Consider the following 14,698-nt stretch of genomic DNA (forward strand, 5'->3'; position numbering starts at 1 on the left):
GTTTTTGAAGTGGTTAAACCCTTTTGCAACATCCATTGAGATTATATAAGTGGATCGTGTGTTTATAAAAAAAAAAATTGCACACATTTATAGCCGAAATACGTTTTCTTTTCTTTATTTAATAATAGGCAAAATATATATTCGAACAGAAAAGTAGCAACAGGGAATTGTAGTTTTATCCTTAAGCACTACTCTACCATAATATGTATGTTTCCAATGACCAACCTGATAAATAAACGTTTATTAAATATACCAAACCACGAAAACACAATAGCATCTCCAAAAGTGTAAATAAAGGGCAGGAAATGTGCTTCTTAAGTCAGTGTCGTGGAGTTCAAATGGGCAAGGTTTATTGCGAGAAAACTGGAGAAATGTTTCCAATTTACCATCAGAGTGCATTAAACTAAAAAAAATCTGTAATAATGCCTTACGTTAAAGCATTGCATTAGATTGATAACTCATTTCTTTAGGACTGCATTTTGTGTTTAGTTTGTTGTCCATCCCCCGCACCTCGGATTAGCACGGTTGGCTACGTACGGTGTGAAAGAAGTTCAACGCACGTACTCATAAATACAAAACGCCACCATCCACCCAGGCAAATTAAAATATAATTGTAAATACATCCCCTCCAAAAAAAGTATCAATCTCCTACAAAATTTGACGATATGTTAGTGACTGCACGTTGGTCAATCTACCTCGATACATGCGAACCACTGTGCCAGTCGGTAAAATATGTTTCAGCGCTTAACACCCTGTCAAAGCAAGTCGTGTAGAAGTGTTAAATTAATGGACATTCAGTGAAAATAGTCTCCTTTTACAAAGCCTCATTAACTCATACACAGTTATAAAATGGGTCAGTTATGCTTCAACATGTGGCACAGCTGATGTAATGTCTCGTATAACCTATGTACATACAATCACCAGACATGTATCGATTCAGCGATGCAATACTTCGTCACGATTTGGACTCAAGGTTCAATTCTAGAATCGAATAATATTAATAATATTAATTTTCATCTACAAATTTTACCGTCTCATTAGTATCGTTGGCTAAGCAGCGGTGTTTCTTTGAGCGTTTGTGCTTAAGCAGTTCACGGTTCAAACCCGCGCGGCCGCCCTGGTTAACAATAAAATACGCGCCGACCAATTCACTGCGGACGTTAAAGATACGGGCGACATCATTCACTGAGGAGGCCATTGTGTTGTCGATGTCATGGTCCAGATTTGCAAACATTTGCACATTGCTCAATTGGGATTATACACACAGCAATCATCGCCTCCCCCTACTGTGAAACTATCACAAACCGCGTGAAGCACGGCGCCTGTGACGATAGTCTTTGAGCCATAAAAATTGGCATGACTATAAAATGTACCTGTAAATTTTGCTTTGCAAATTAAGTTTAAAAAATACCTATATTTATATGAACGAATCGATATTTGAATTGTGAGCATAAGAACTGATTTCAATCGACGAATTGTTACATGTCTCATGTACGTGTGCATTTTGTTTTTACTAATGATAAGAGCCACACGGTTTAAAAAAAGAAAATCTGCGAAACGTGATCCGTAACCCAGACTCACACCATGATCGTTTGTATCTCAAAGGGTCCTTTAAAAGTTGTGTTTGTACACAAGTAAATAAATAACCTAACTAACAGGACGTGAGCGAATGTCAACGCGAGTTCGCCAAAAAAAACCCATCGGTCCTACTTCACGTCCAAATATTCAAAACCATAAAACGAAACAAAGCGACGGGGCTTCTGGAACGTAGTGAAAGGAACCCCGTTTCAAGGGCGTTGAAAGTCGGACAAAATTCGAGCTGCGCCCGTGCCACCACGGCAGACGCCGGCGAAACGTCGCGGGCGGCTTTGGATTTGGATTGCGGCTCGGCGAGCACGTGACGAGCACGTGGCAGGCACGTGACGGCCACGTGACGAGCACGCGACGAGCACGTGACAGACACGTGACGAGCACGCGACGAGCACGTGGGCGGCTGTGACGTCGGCAGTCGATAACCGTCGTTCGGCGACGACACCACACAACAACCAAAAAATTAATATTTCGGGTTTTTTTGGTTGTTGTTGTTGTTTGAAAATTTGCAGAGGAAAACAGCAGCTGGTAATTGTTTGCCACGGTGCAAACGGTCGGCACCACTTGCACGTACGTACGTTGAACTTCTTTCGCACCGTACGTAGGCGACCGTGCTGATCGGAGGTGCGTGGTGGGAACAAAAAAACAACTTTGACTCGCAATACAGAGGTGACGGGTACTATTCAATATCCAGGCGCCGGCGGTTGAAACAACGGAGCAACGTTCTTAAATCGCCCACCTCTATCCAAGACGTCTCTGCAACCAGCGTGGGAGAGCAGAAGGCAAAATAGCATCTCGAAGTGGCTCTTCCAGAGCTCCCTCTAGTAGGAGGTTCCTTTCGCCAGCAGTGGCTTGAGCGAGCAATTGCAAGATTGCGCCTTTACCGTTTGCCTTTACGCACCCCGCCACCACCCCCCCTCAACCGTGGCGAGAGCAATGAGACGGCAAAGCCTAGGAAGTGACAGAATTGAGCGGCTCACGGAGTGACGGGCACGCACGCAGGAGCACGCAGGAGCACTCTCGCACGGAAAGAACTCGCAGCAGTAAGGGACGGAGCGGGTCGTCTGGAGCCGATACCGTGCACTCTAGACAAAACGTAAACAAAAACATTACTTTATACATGGCTATGCATTTACCAGGCTCCGGATAAATAAAGAGACCCTGGGCTTTAGCTAAGAAACGGAGTGGAATCAGTATAAATACATTTGCAAATCATGACACGGTACTTTTGACTTCAATATTTTTTCCACAATTTTTGTTTTTTTCTCTCTCTCTCTCTCGGCGTCTCTCCGTAAGGCTAGGGACAACTGTGTTGGGGCGTTTTATATCTCGTGGATTTTTATAAGAGTCTCTCTCTCTCTCTCGCTCCCCTCCCTCGCCCCCTCGTTTTTTACCCCCTTGTCCGTTTCACTCTTCTGTTTTGACGCCAGTCACATCTGTTGAATAAAAACCATCCGCTTCAAACGAAGCACCGTGGCGTGCATAACCAATGCTTCCGTTCACCCCTCACCGTTACCCCAACGTGGCAAAACCGCCCCCGTCTTTTGCAGCCCGGTGACGTTGCAGTCTTCGCCCGGAGAGCGAACGGCGCCGTCGCTTTACTCACACGTGGCGTTTTGTTTTTATTGTATCTCCGCCGTCGTGGTTTTCGCGGTTTTGGCATCGTCTCCTCCGTCGTCACGTGCCATTCGTCGTCGTCGTAGTCATCGTTGTCGTCGTCGTCATCTTCGTCCGCAAAATTTGAAACGTTCCCGCGAAAGTTGTTTTTATTTCTCTCTTCGGAGGGACGAACCGAGAAGCTTGCGTGGCCATTCACATAGGCTACGTCCTGACCTGTACACGCACACAGACACGCGCACGCACACAGACACGCGCACGCACACAGACACGCGCACGCACACAGACACGCGCACGCACACAGACACGCGCACGCACACAGACACGCGCACGCAAAAAAAACCAGTTAGGCAGTTTAACGCGTTGAGGCATTCGCGATCAAATATGATCCTTAACAGAGGTTTTTTTTTGGGTGACAAGATTTTTGGGTAAAAAATTACAACCAATCTCATCAGGCGACAGCCAGAGTTGTGGAGATATCTTCCTCCTGTGTCGTTCTTAAATAGAGCGATAGATGTGACGTCGTCGCTTGTGGGCCAATCAGGCGCAAAGACCAGAGGGGGCAGTTAATGTGTTCATTTAAATTACAATGGATAGTTGACTTGAAGCTTTCGTGACTGCATGGAATTCATATTCTTTGTGTCTTTCGGTAAAGTCACGTAGCTTTAAATATCAACGTCAGTAAGGGGACCACCTCTGCGGTGCTAAAACACATTCCTGCGGAGGGAGCTGGTAGGAACGTTGGGTTGCTCGATAAATGGCCAGGGTCAACGGCGGCGTGGTGTATTCCGCAAATATGCCCGACTGTGAGGGCGGGCACAAGCCGGCGTGAGTAGGTTAAACGTTGAGTTTTATAAGGGCACCACGGAGTGATCAGCCCCTCCCCACCCAGCCCCACCCCTCCCACCCCCCACCCAGCCCCACTCTCCCCACCCAGCCCCTCCCCACCCTCCCCACCCAGCCCCTTCCCACCCTCCCCTCTCCACCCAGCCCCACCCCTCCCATTTTAGATGCACGACGGACGGACGGACACAATAATCCCCTGTGGGCTGGTGGAACCAGGTGGTTCCTACCAGTATAACAGGGGACATATCATGGGAAGAACAAGAATGTCTCACGCAACTGTGCCGGGAAGACTCGCAGATTTCCGACAGGACGGCTGCCTCAATAAGCGCGGCATGCCTCGTTAAACCAGCACAGGTGGCAACTCTAGCCGGTGTTCATGACATCGCAAGCACACCATGTAATCATTTTATGCTGAGTTAACCTAGTGGTAGCCCAGACCAGCTTCAATAACCCAGTTTCTGCACAGTTTCCCAAACTCCAGTCCTCTCGACCCAGCACGCTCCGTCTTTTCCCGTTCGCGCAACTTACTCATCTCGTTAAAATGACAAATTAACTCGTTCCACGCCGCGCGCGCGCGCTGATTGTTAAACGCGTCCCCACGTGACGAGCTGAGCGTCTCTCAATCGGGAGATCACGGCACCGCTGACACCGCTGGTGTCACGGCCAAACAGTCGTGACACCATCTCTCACGCGCTCGATAGAACATAAAGCTTGCCGGGCCTCACGGAACCGGCCACAGCATCGCGTTCTTCTCCCTTTTGCAGGCCTGATAATTATTAAGTCATTAAATCGTCGGTCATTAAAGCTCAGGACCATGGTGGTGGACCTCAACCCATGCGTGAGCAGCTGTGGCAATTTTTACAAACACCCACAGGCCCACCAGTCGGCGTGTTAAAACACCCTAACGAGCACTCAGCTCCGGATTTATTGATCCGAGAGCGTGCTGGGATTGTACAACGCCGAGACTCTGTGTGTGTGTGTGTACTTTTACGACAATGTTGTTTCGCAAGTACAACTTTACCGTTGTTCTCTCTCTCTCTTTCTCTCTGTGTAAGTGGCAGTGCCAGAGCGAGTGTCAACCTCGTTCAAGTTCTTGCATCGAAAGTTGAATCACCGTAAAATAATTGTTTACAAGGGTCACGGCCGCTAAGGGGCCGAAGGTCAGGAATAATGATAATCATGGAATGGCTGTCATGAGAAAAAAGGAACGCGTCAGAAAGGATCGTCTACCAAGGAGATGGAGTGATGAGATCAGCCCGCGTGCAGCGTGGATTGTTGCATCACAGGATATCAGTGACTTGGGAAGGCCTTCATTGAGCAGTGGATTGACCATGGCTGATGATGAGTGACAACATCTTGCATTAGGCATTCATGAATTGCAAACGTCCTTAAATTGTGTTTTATTATTCACGAGGTAAAGCCCACTGATCTAGTCGTTCATTTTCACAGGTGACCTGGCCACGCACGATGATAGCTCACCGAAGTGGCCTACAGCATCACAACTTGGGATTGATAGTCGCAGCCAAATAATCTAGACGCATATTCTAAAATGTGGCGGAGGTGGGGGGGGCAAACCCGGAGGAACCCAGAGGAAAATCCACGCGACCACCACGGGCGAGAGGGAGAGAACATGCGGCCTCCAAATATACAACAGGCATCGTCAGGGTCCGGAATCGAACCCACGACCTCCTGCGTACCGGGGGGAGGGGGAGAGAGAAAGCATATCCTGGCCATGGCGCTGCCATTATGCTCCTCTTTCTGTCTCGCAGTGCAATTCCAAGCATGTACTGTATCTCTCCATGCTTCTTTGTTCCACGTTCTTCGTCATTGTCCATGTTTCTGATCCATCATGTGTCGCGGCAGGTGATGTACACTGATTCAAGCGTTGATCCTTCGGGCACCTGGGAATGTTTTCTTACAATACTAAGGCACTTTAAATGATCACTATAATTTCTCGCATCAGAAGTCCCCCGCAATGCATTTTAACATTCATGATTGACGTAAAAAAAAACAACTATGAATCATTTTCCCCACTTTCTTCTGTCGAAAACAAAACAGTTTCCCGTGCACTGCTTAGCGGAAGCGTTCCGGCACCAAACTTTGTGCGCACGCAACGTTCCGGAACCAACGCGATTCTTCAACGGGGCGGAAATAGTAGACTCGGCGACATTGTATCAACCTGAACATTAGCCTTTCATGACAGCAGCAAATGATCCATTTCGTGCGGAATTATCTTCACAATTGTAAATCTCTTGCCAAGCCTTGTAACCCATTAGGCAGAAATGTATGTACAGCTGAGGACATATTGCATACGTCGCTAATTTGACAAGCCGCTCCCTGAACACATTCATTAAAGGTTGAGTAATACATTAGTGGTTCCCCTTTCACGAGGCCCATCTTCGTCATCATCCAGTCGCGTAACGAGCATGGGGTGGGGGGGGGGTGTCTTGCCGCTCCTCCCCCTGGTGGCCAAAGCTGCGAGTTGGAGCCCCCCTTGACAGCCACCAAAAGTGTCAGAGGACGTAACAATAATTTAAAACGCGGTGTAAATTTATTTTCATGAAAGTGCTTTCATTTACGTGCCACGACTTTTTTTTTTTACTATTTAATTAGAGCGGAAAGGTTTGGCTTCCGCGAATTGCAGAAAATCAAATATTGGCGGCCACGTGACCAACTGCCGCACCCCCTGAGCTGATAATGTCGTGACTACGCCTCTGTTATCATCATCATCATCATTCAGAAGCCACTCACTGGCACCTGCCAGCAAGCGTGCGCACGAGCTAGCACCCTCTGTGGGGCCGTCCATAAATGACGTCACGCGATTTTGGACGATTTTTGACCCCCCCCCCCACCTTCGTTACACGGCGTCACAAAAAGTCAGACCCCCTCTCAAATATGACGTCACAAAGCTCTGCCCCGCCCCCCCCAAAAAAAAACATGCTTCAAATCGCTTTAAACTATTGTCATTGTAGTGCGTATTTAATGTGGCGCTGCACTCTGATGTTGTAGGAGAAAACATTTATTAAAACGTCTATTTAATTAAGTAGAACGTGTTGTCTATATTTTTATTTTATTTTACTTTTATTAATTTTAATTTTTTACCTACGTGACTTTACCGAAAAAACCTTAGAATATGAATCCTTGCAGTCACGAAAGCTTCAAATCTAGAATGTAACGTGTTGGTTTTAATTGTGCAGACATCAGTGGCCGGTCTGAGACAATCAACTCACTACACTTGGGAGGCCGGCCACGTGGATTCAAACGTGGGGATCTGAATCGTACCATCTCAGTGCTCGAACCCTTGAGCACACCTGGCCACGGAGATTACTACTACCGGTGAAAGCGATCAATATGTTCTGCAAAGAGTGTTCACGTGTTGACTGACAAAATGAAATGCAGCCCGTTGGAGCCGCGCTGTGCCGGAACAAGTGTAAAACCAAACATGATGACGTTTTGTTCAGCCAAAGGTTACCAGACTGACTCCGTCAAACCACTACGGTTGAGAACATAGTTTTACGTTGAACTACTCACTAGATTTGACCCCAAGGTTCAGCAGTGCTGGCTCAATGGTTTGAGCACGGCCATCGTGAAACAAAAATAATGGACTGTTCTGGCAAGGGGCAGGAAAGCGAGATTTTCGTCCGACGATACGCTGCTTTTCAGCGTGTCGGGCAAAGGGCCCTTCTTTCGACTGTGAAGATGCACCATGGCCATTCTGAGTCCCCTTGGAGAGAGAAAAACCCACCACGCGACCACTCCACCTGGTTCCTGAATTCGAGGCCGAGGCATCCGTCGAGGTCAGGTCAGCATCAAGGGGCTGTCCCCTATGTACGTATGCTGAACTTCTTTCGCACCTTACATGGCCAACCGTGCTGATCGAAGGTGTCACGACATGCGCCGTCACGCGTGACGTCCTCGTGGTCGGGTAGAGGAGGTGAGCGCACGACATCATCGACTCGGTCGACAAGAATCGCCGCTTCAAGCGCCGCGCTTTAGTCGCCAAGCTTCTGGGAAACTCCCTGAACGATTTCTGTCCGAATATCTCCACGGTACGACCGCAGCAACGTCACCCTGAAGGGGTTTTTGTCGACCATTGGATCGTCTTCGCGAGAGTTACCGAGACCCGCCTGCTAAGTTGCGCGTCACCGGTTTGAAACGCGACCAAACCCACGGACCGAGGGACATCCCAGGGTCAAGGGGCCCCCACAAGCTGCCCTCAAGGGCCGAGGATTAGCCTCGACGGTCCAGCACTTGCTGGGCCCCAGGACCTCTCTCTAGCTGCTGGCTCAGCCTACTGACACGGCCATGAAAAGCCCGACCACCTAATGATGATCGCTTGTGTTGCAATCGAAACGTCGTGATTTTATTTATTTTATTTTATACCTACGTGACTTTACCGAAAGAAACAAGAGTATACATTTGTTATCATGTTACAGTGTACTATCCATTATTTTCCCATTAAAAACGATAGTCCCATATAAGTGTGAACATTTTTTTGAAGCGTCCTGTATGGGGAGAGAGACAGGTTGAACGACCTACTTTCGCTGTGCTACAACTGCGTCGAAACGGGATTTGTCACGATTTGCGCTGTGAATATTACACAGGCGTGCCGCCTATTGACCACCTCAATGCAATAAGCTGGGGGCGCGTTTCCTCACCGCGTGTTTGTCTCTATCGGTAAGCTGTGTGGCCGGGCAGACCCAGTTACCTTGGTGGTTTTGACCTTGTTGCCGTTGGAGCAGGTCCACCCCGTGCGGTCGGGCAACACCTTGCACTCTTCTCCCTCCAGGCACGGCTTCATTTCACACCACCACTTCTGCACGACTATCGACGCTGCAGCACACACACACAAACCCACACGAGCACTCGCTGAAGAAAACCTTTACATAACTGGAAAACACAATAGCGGAGATCAGCACGGTTGGCTACGTACGGTGCGAACGAAGTTCAACATACATACATAGGGGCTGGGTTGGAGGGTTGGGGCTGGGTGGGGAAGAACTGGTCACCCCCGTGGTGCCCTTATAAAACTCAACGTTTAACCTACTCACGCCGGCTTGTGCCCACCCTCACAGTCGGGCATATTTGCGGAATACACCACGCCGCCGTTGACCCTGGCCATTGACCGAGCAACCCAACGTTCCTTCCAGCTCCCTCCGCAGGAGGAATGTGTTTTAAGAGGCTAGTGCGTGTGTGGGGAGAGGTAATGTGGCGGTTAGCACGTCACACTACAACCCCGACGACACGATTTCGACTCCCGTTCATGGCCAACACCAGTGACGATTATCTGAAATGGTCCGGGGGCCTCCCTTAGGTCGACTCAGTTTCAAATGAATACCTGCTGCAATGCGTGAACATCGCCACGGGGGAGAGAAAGGCGACCGACCGTGGTGCTGGCCACCCACCCCCTCGTGTACCGTGCCGGCCTTCAAAGGCGTTCGCTAACATCACTTGCCCCAACAGTCTGTTAAAGGCTATGCGGGGGATCTTTGACTCGCCAGCACTCTGCTATCCCTCCCCCTTGCTTCTGTGATCTTTGTCTACCCAGCGCAGGCGTTAACCGCAATGCATCACCCCCATCATCAGCAGCAACTGTCGATGCGCTGCTGGACAAAAGCCTCCCCCACACGATCATCCCTCGTGGCCCTGCGAAGCCACAATCCATCTCAATCCCGCACAAGAACTGATCTCTTCGCTCAAGCACGCCAGTTACTCACCGCAGGGTGAGATCACTTAGGAAGGGGGGCGACCCAGGTAAGTCGAATGCCAGCTGCCGCAGGTGTGGTCTGTCGTAAACTGAGAGTAAACCCACGTCTTTACTTATTTTATATTTGTCTAGCGCCTTCACTCGAGGCGCTTGACGTGGTTTTAAAAAATATTAATAAACAGTCATAAAATAGAAAGATTTTGATGGCAGGGGGCATGCTACAAGGTATTGAGGATTGGGCGACCGCGATAGAGGGGCAATTAGTGGGGTCGTGAAAGGGTAGGGGAGGGACGGGAAGGATTGGCGGGGGGGCGAGGGGAGGGACGAGGAAGAGAATGGACGATGGAGAAAAGGTGAGGCTTCAAGAGAGGAATGGATGGAGGTTCAGGAGGGGGAACTGCTTCATGTGCAGGGGCAGTGTTGAGTCTATGGGCAGTGTTGAGTCTGTGGGCAGTGTTGAGTCTATGGGCAGTGTTGAGTCTATGGTGCAGTGTTGAGTCTATGGACAGTGTTGAGTCTATGGACAGTGTTGAGTCTATGGTGCAGTGTTGAGTCTATGGTGCAGTGTTGAGTCAATGGACAGTGTTGAGTCTGGATGATCTTTGTTCAGTGGATGAAGTACTCCACATATAACAACACTAACGCCTATTGTCTTGTATTCCATGGTTTATCCCATAAGCAGGGCCATGTAGAAGAGGCATGAGACTGGAGGCACAGGGACACGATGTCTTATTCATGAGCGACAAAGAGCGCATTGTGGGGCCCTCTTTTACGTGAAATTAAAACTAAACTAAACAAATTTTACTTTAACAGGTAAAACCCACTGAGCTATACAGCTTTTTTCAGAAATGACCTGGCAACAAATGATAGCTCAACTTAGTGGCTCATCGCGTGAAAATTTATAGCAGCCAAATACTCTGGACGGATATTGATTCTAAAATGTGGCGGGGGAAACCGGAGGACCCGGAGAAAAATCCACGCGACCACGGGGAGAGAGAACGTGCAAACCCCAACTATACAGCAGCAGGCGTCAGGGTCGGTATAGAACCCACGACCTCGTGTAGACCAGGCGGCGAGATAACATCTCGCCACCGTGGAGGCTCGGGCAAAACTGCCTTTTCTTTCTTACCGCTCCCTCCCATTGGACGATCAATTTCAGCAAGTACTCAGAATTTCAGAAGGGTGTCTGCTCAAAGCATTGTGGCCGATTGCCATACGAGAAAGAAGTTCAACATACGTACATATGCCTTGTTTTGCATGTGGGAGAAATCCAGAGTTGGTGCCATATAAAAACCAACACGTACTTGATAATCACACAAAATATATATACAAGGTGCTTCAAAAAAATGTTAACGCTTCTAAGAATTTGCAACAACGCCACAAGGAATGTGCTGCCGCCGGGCTCTGAAGACCACCTGGAGAAGATTCCAGGCACGCGTTGACAATGATGGAGAACAAGTGGGAGACTCTATGACTTTTTGAAGCTATCAACATACATTTGTTTGAAGTTTTCGTGACTGCAGGGATCCATACTCTTGGTTCTTTCGGTAAAGTCACGTAGATATAAAATAAAATTAATTAAATAACGACGTTTCGATTGCAACACAGCAATCGTCATCAGGTGGGAAAACCACAGCAAAAAATTGTATTTTTTATTCTGAATGTGCAAAAAATTAATGTTATTCTAAATGTGCAAAAAAAATTTGCACATTTAGAATAAAAAACAAATTTCTTGCTGTGGTTTTCCCACCTGATGATGATTGCTCGTGTTGCAATCGAAACGTCGTCATTTAATTTATTTTATTTTATACCTACATTTGTTATCATGTTACAGTGTACTATCCATTCTTTTCACATTAAAAACGATAGTCCCATATAAGTGTGAAAAAAAAATGAAGCGCCCTATATAGGGAGAGAGACAGGTTGAACGACCTACTTTCGCTGTGCTACAACTGCGTCGAAACGGGATTTGTCACGATTTGCGCTATGAATATTACACAGGCGTGCCGCCTATTGACCACCTCAATGCAATAAGCTGGGGGTGCGTCTCGGTCGCGAGATTACACCGGGGCAAGCCGCCAACGCCTATACGAATCCGCCGCGGCTGTGTGAACACAACGGCGGTTACACAAAAAATACAAATGACTGCACCGCAACGCGGTTGGGCGCTAAAACTCGGGCAACTCTCGGCGTCAACTCACCAACTCTTTTTCGATTTAAAGCTTTCGTGACTGCAGGAATTCATCTTCTTGGTTCATTCGGTAAAGTCACGTAGAAGAAATTCAGACGCTGTCTTCCTAGAGTCGTGGAGTTCTGCCATTACCAGTACGGTACACTTCATTACAGCGTGTGTTTTTTTAAAGTATTTTTAAATATTACTCATTCCGATGTACCTTCAACGCAGGATGGCCGGGCGCGCGTGGTGCCGGCCACCTGGCCCGGCAGGCAGGAGCACTTGACGGTCTGCGATCGCTCCTCGATCTTGTTCTTGTTGCAGCAGCGGTGGGCTTCCACCACCTCGCACGTGCCCATCTTCACGTGGCCTGACGCACACGCGCGGGAGGACACGCGGGGAGACAAAAGATTGGGCCCCCTCCAAACCAACCCTGTGGCATTCGCGGGAACATTGGGGGGAGGGGGGTAGGGAGGGAGTCCTGTGAAGCGAGCACACCTGTTGCAAGCCAACGTGGCCCTCGTGTCGGGCCGGAACTATGCCCGGCCGTCTTTGTTTCTCCAGCGCCGGTGTTCACACGCCGCACATAGGTGTTCGTGTGAGGCTCAGGCCGGGCGAGGGAACGTCTGGGAACAGTTCGGATTGTTCGTCGTCGACGTTGGCCGCGAGCGGGAAATCGAACCTTGGTCGCCAAATTCGTAGCTCGTCGCGCTAACCACTGCGCTGCCGCTCGCCACAACAACAAAAAACTCGGGCTCTTAACCAGGCATGTAAATTCCATACATATTCCCGTGGCCGGAAACAGTAGCAATCATTAAAAAAAATGAAAGAGAGGTCTGCATTGTGTTGTTTGGCCAATTCCATTTGCGTTTGGCGTGTGTGAGACAAAATATTCGTAATCAACGTTTTTGGGTTAGATCGCGTTATTTATAAATGTGTCGTAACCCTCCACCACCCGACACGGCCAATCAGCAAAAAAGTGTCACGTTGACAAAAGACAAATAGTTCACTGCTTTAGCCCACCGGCATCAGGAGACGAAATATGATACCTAGAGAAACCCCACGTGTACGAAGGAGTATAAGACGTACACTTCTCCACGTGTCGATGCTACAATCCACCGCCATCCCGTCATCTCCCGTTGACCACCTCGCAAACCCCGAATTCTCACAAAATCTCTCATCCAAGGACCAACCGGACTCAACGCCACTTAGCTTCTAAGATCAGACTCATAACCGCTTGGCTTGCAGGCTTGTGTTGCGTTCGCCTTGGGGCGCGCAAGGACCCATTGCCACCAGGGTCCCCTAGGCTAAAATCTGCACTCTGTGACATGCATTACCTCGCGGGCGCAACGTAAATGCCAGCTGTGGTCGCCTTACAGGCTCAAGACAAAAACGGGTGACATCTCAACATGCGCGTCTCGTTTTTACCGACTTGCAACTAGGCGAGGATTTCTAAGATGTGAACTTGCGCGTCTCTCGTCGCGAAGGCAAGAATCCTATTCGCTGCGCCAGCCGGGATGGATCTGTGTGTGTGTAACAATGATTAAAAATTCAACGGAGTCAGGAGGTTGAAAATAGCCGCATGCGATACGAGCCTCGGTACGCGATGTTCAGGAACGCAAACTCTCAGGAGGTGGCTGTCGGGTTACCGAGGGGGGATCGTCGCTAAAACTAAACTATTTTTTTATTTTACCAAATACGGCCCTCTGTGCTACGAAGCTGTTTTTCAGAAGCGACCTGGCCGCAATTGATAGCTCAACGAAGTGGCTTATCGAGTGCGAATTTATAGCAGCAAACAAATATTCTCAAAAGCATAATGTGGAGGGGAAAACCGGAGGACCCGGAGAAAAATCTACGCGACCGCGGGGAGAACACGCAAACTCCAAATAAACAGGTGGCAGGGTAGGGATCGAACCCACGACCTCCTGTATACCAGGCGAGGTAGTTACACTAGTTCTTAGTCCATCAGCCATTCGGCTATCCAGACAAATATAACCAAGCAGCATTTAATGAACAAGCAAAGACTTATCCGGTTTCAACCTTCTCGGTCTCATCAGCAGCGTGGGACTCGTCAGATAAACGCCACTGGCATAAACATTCCATGTAAAACGTGGAACCTCATTAAAATGCAAACTAAAAAAAACAATAAAGCAAGCAAATCTAAGAGAATGCAATTCTTAGATTTGCTGGTCTGTGTGGGAAGAGCTCTGCACGTGCGTGCTGGATTGGACAGGGGAGACACCCCAGGACAGGTGATAGATGCGGGCACCGTCCTGACAGATGACACCAATTTGCTTTGAGCACCCGGGCGATGGCTTACAGTTACTGATCCCCCAATTAGCAGATACAGCAGTTCAGCGGCAAATGGGGAGGTTTAATTGATCAATCAGCAAACGAGTGCTATTGTTTGGTTTTGGAGTTTGGGGGGGGGGGGGGTGTTTGGCAGCGTTACAACTTGCCAGTTAAAAATAACTATAATCTGCGGACCAGCAAATGTCGCTGTGAACTTGTGCAGTTTTTGGTACCATTTACGCTTCCTTCCGATATCAGGAAGTCACTGTGGAGCTATGCACTTTTAAATCTAGATTGAAAACTAAATCCTTCAGGACTGATTTTCGTGTCGAGTTTGTTGTGCTTCCCCCCGCGCCCTCCGATTGGCACGGTTGGGTGCGTACGGTGCGAAAGAAGTTCAACGTACTTTGCGTTTCAGAAAAAAAAAACTATTGAGTTTAAGGAATCTTTGCGGGTTAAGCGAGATCTCTAAG

The 14,698-nt window shown here is 48.6% G+C and overlaps 1 protein-coding gene across 2 annotated transcripts in view; it reads right to left on the reverse strand.

Annotated features, from left to right (window-relative positions):
- Positions 1-113: 113 nt before the first annotated feature.
- The window catches only part of LOC144945614 (chemokine-like protein TAFA-2), a 91,208-nt gene continuing 76,623 nt past the window's right edge, over positions 114-14,698 (reverse strand). For both annotated transcript variants that reach the window (XM_078874142.1, XM_078874141.1), the window contains exons 3-5: positions 12,154-12,303; positions 8,762-8,886; positions 114-3,423 (exon numbers count right to left, since the gene is read on the reverse strand). In XM_078874142.1, the coding sequence (XP_078730268.1) occupies positions 3,412-3,423; positions 8,762-8,886; positions 12,154-12,303 (287 nt within the window). In that variant the 3' untranslated portion in view covers positions 114-3,411. The remainder of the gene's footprint in view (positions 3,424-8,761; positions 8,887-12,153; positions 12,304-14,698) is intronic.

This window comes from Lampetra fluviatilis, chromosome 38 (assembly GCF_964198595.1).
Source record: "Lampetra fluviatilis chromosome 38, kcLamFluv1.1, whole genome shotgun sequence".
Classification (NCBI taxonomy): domain Eukaryota; kingdom Metazoa; phylum Chordata; class Hyperoartia; order Petromyzontiformes; family Petromyzontidae; genus Lampetra; species Lampetra fluviatilis.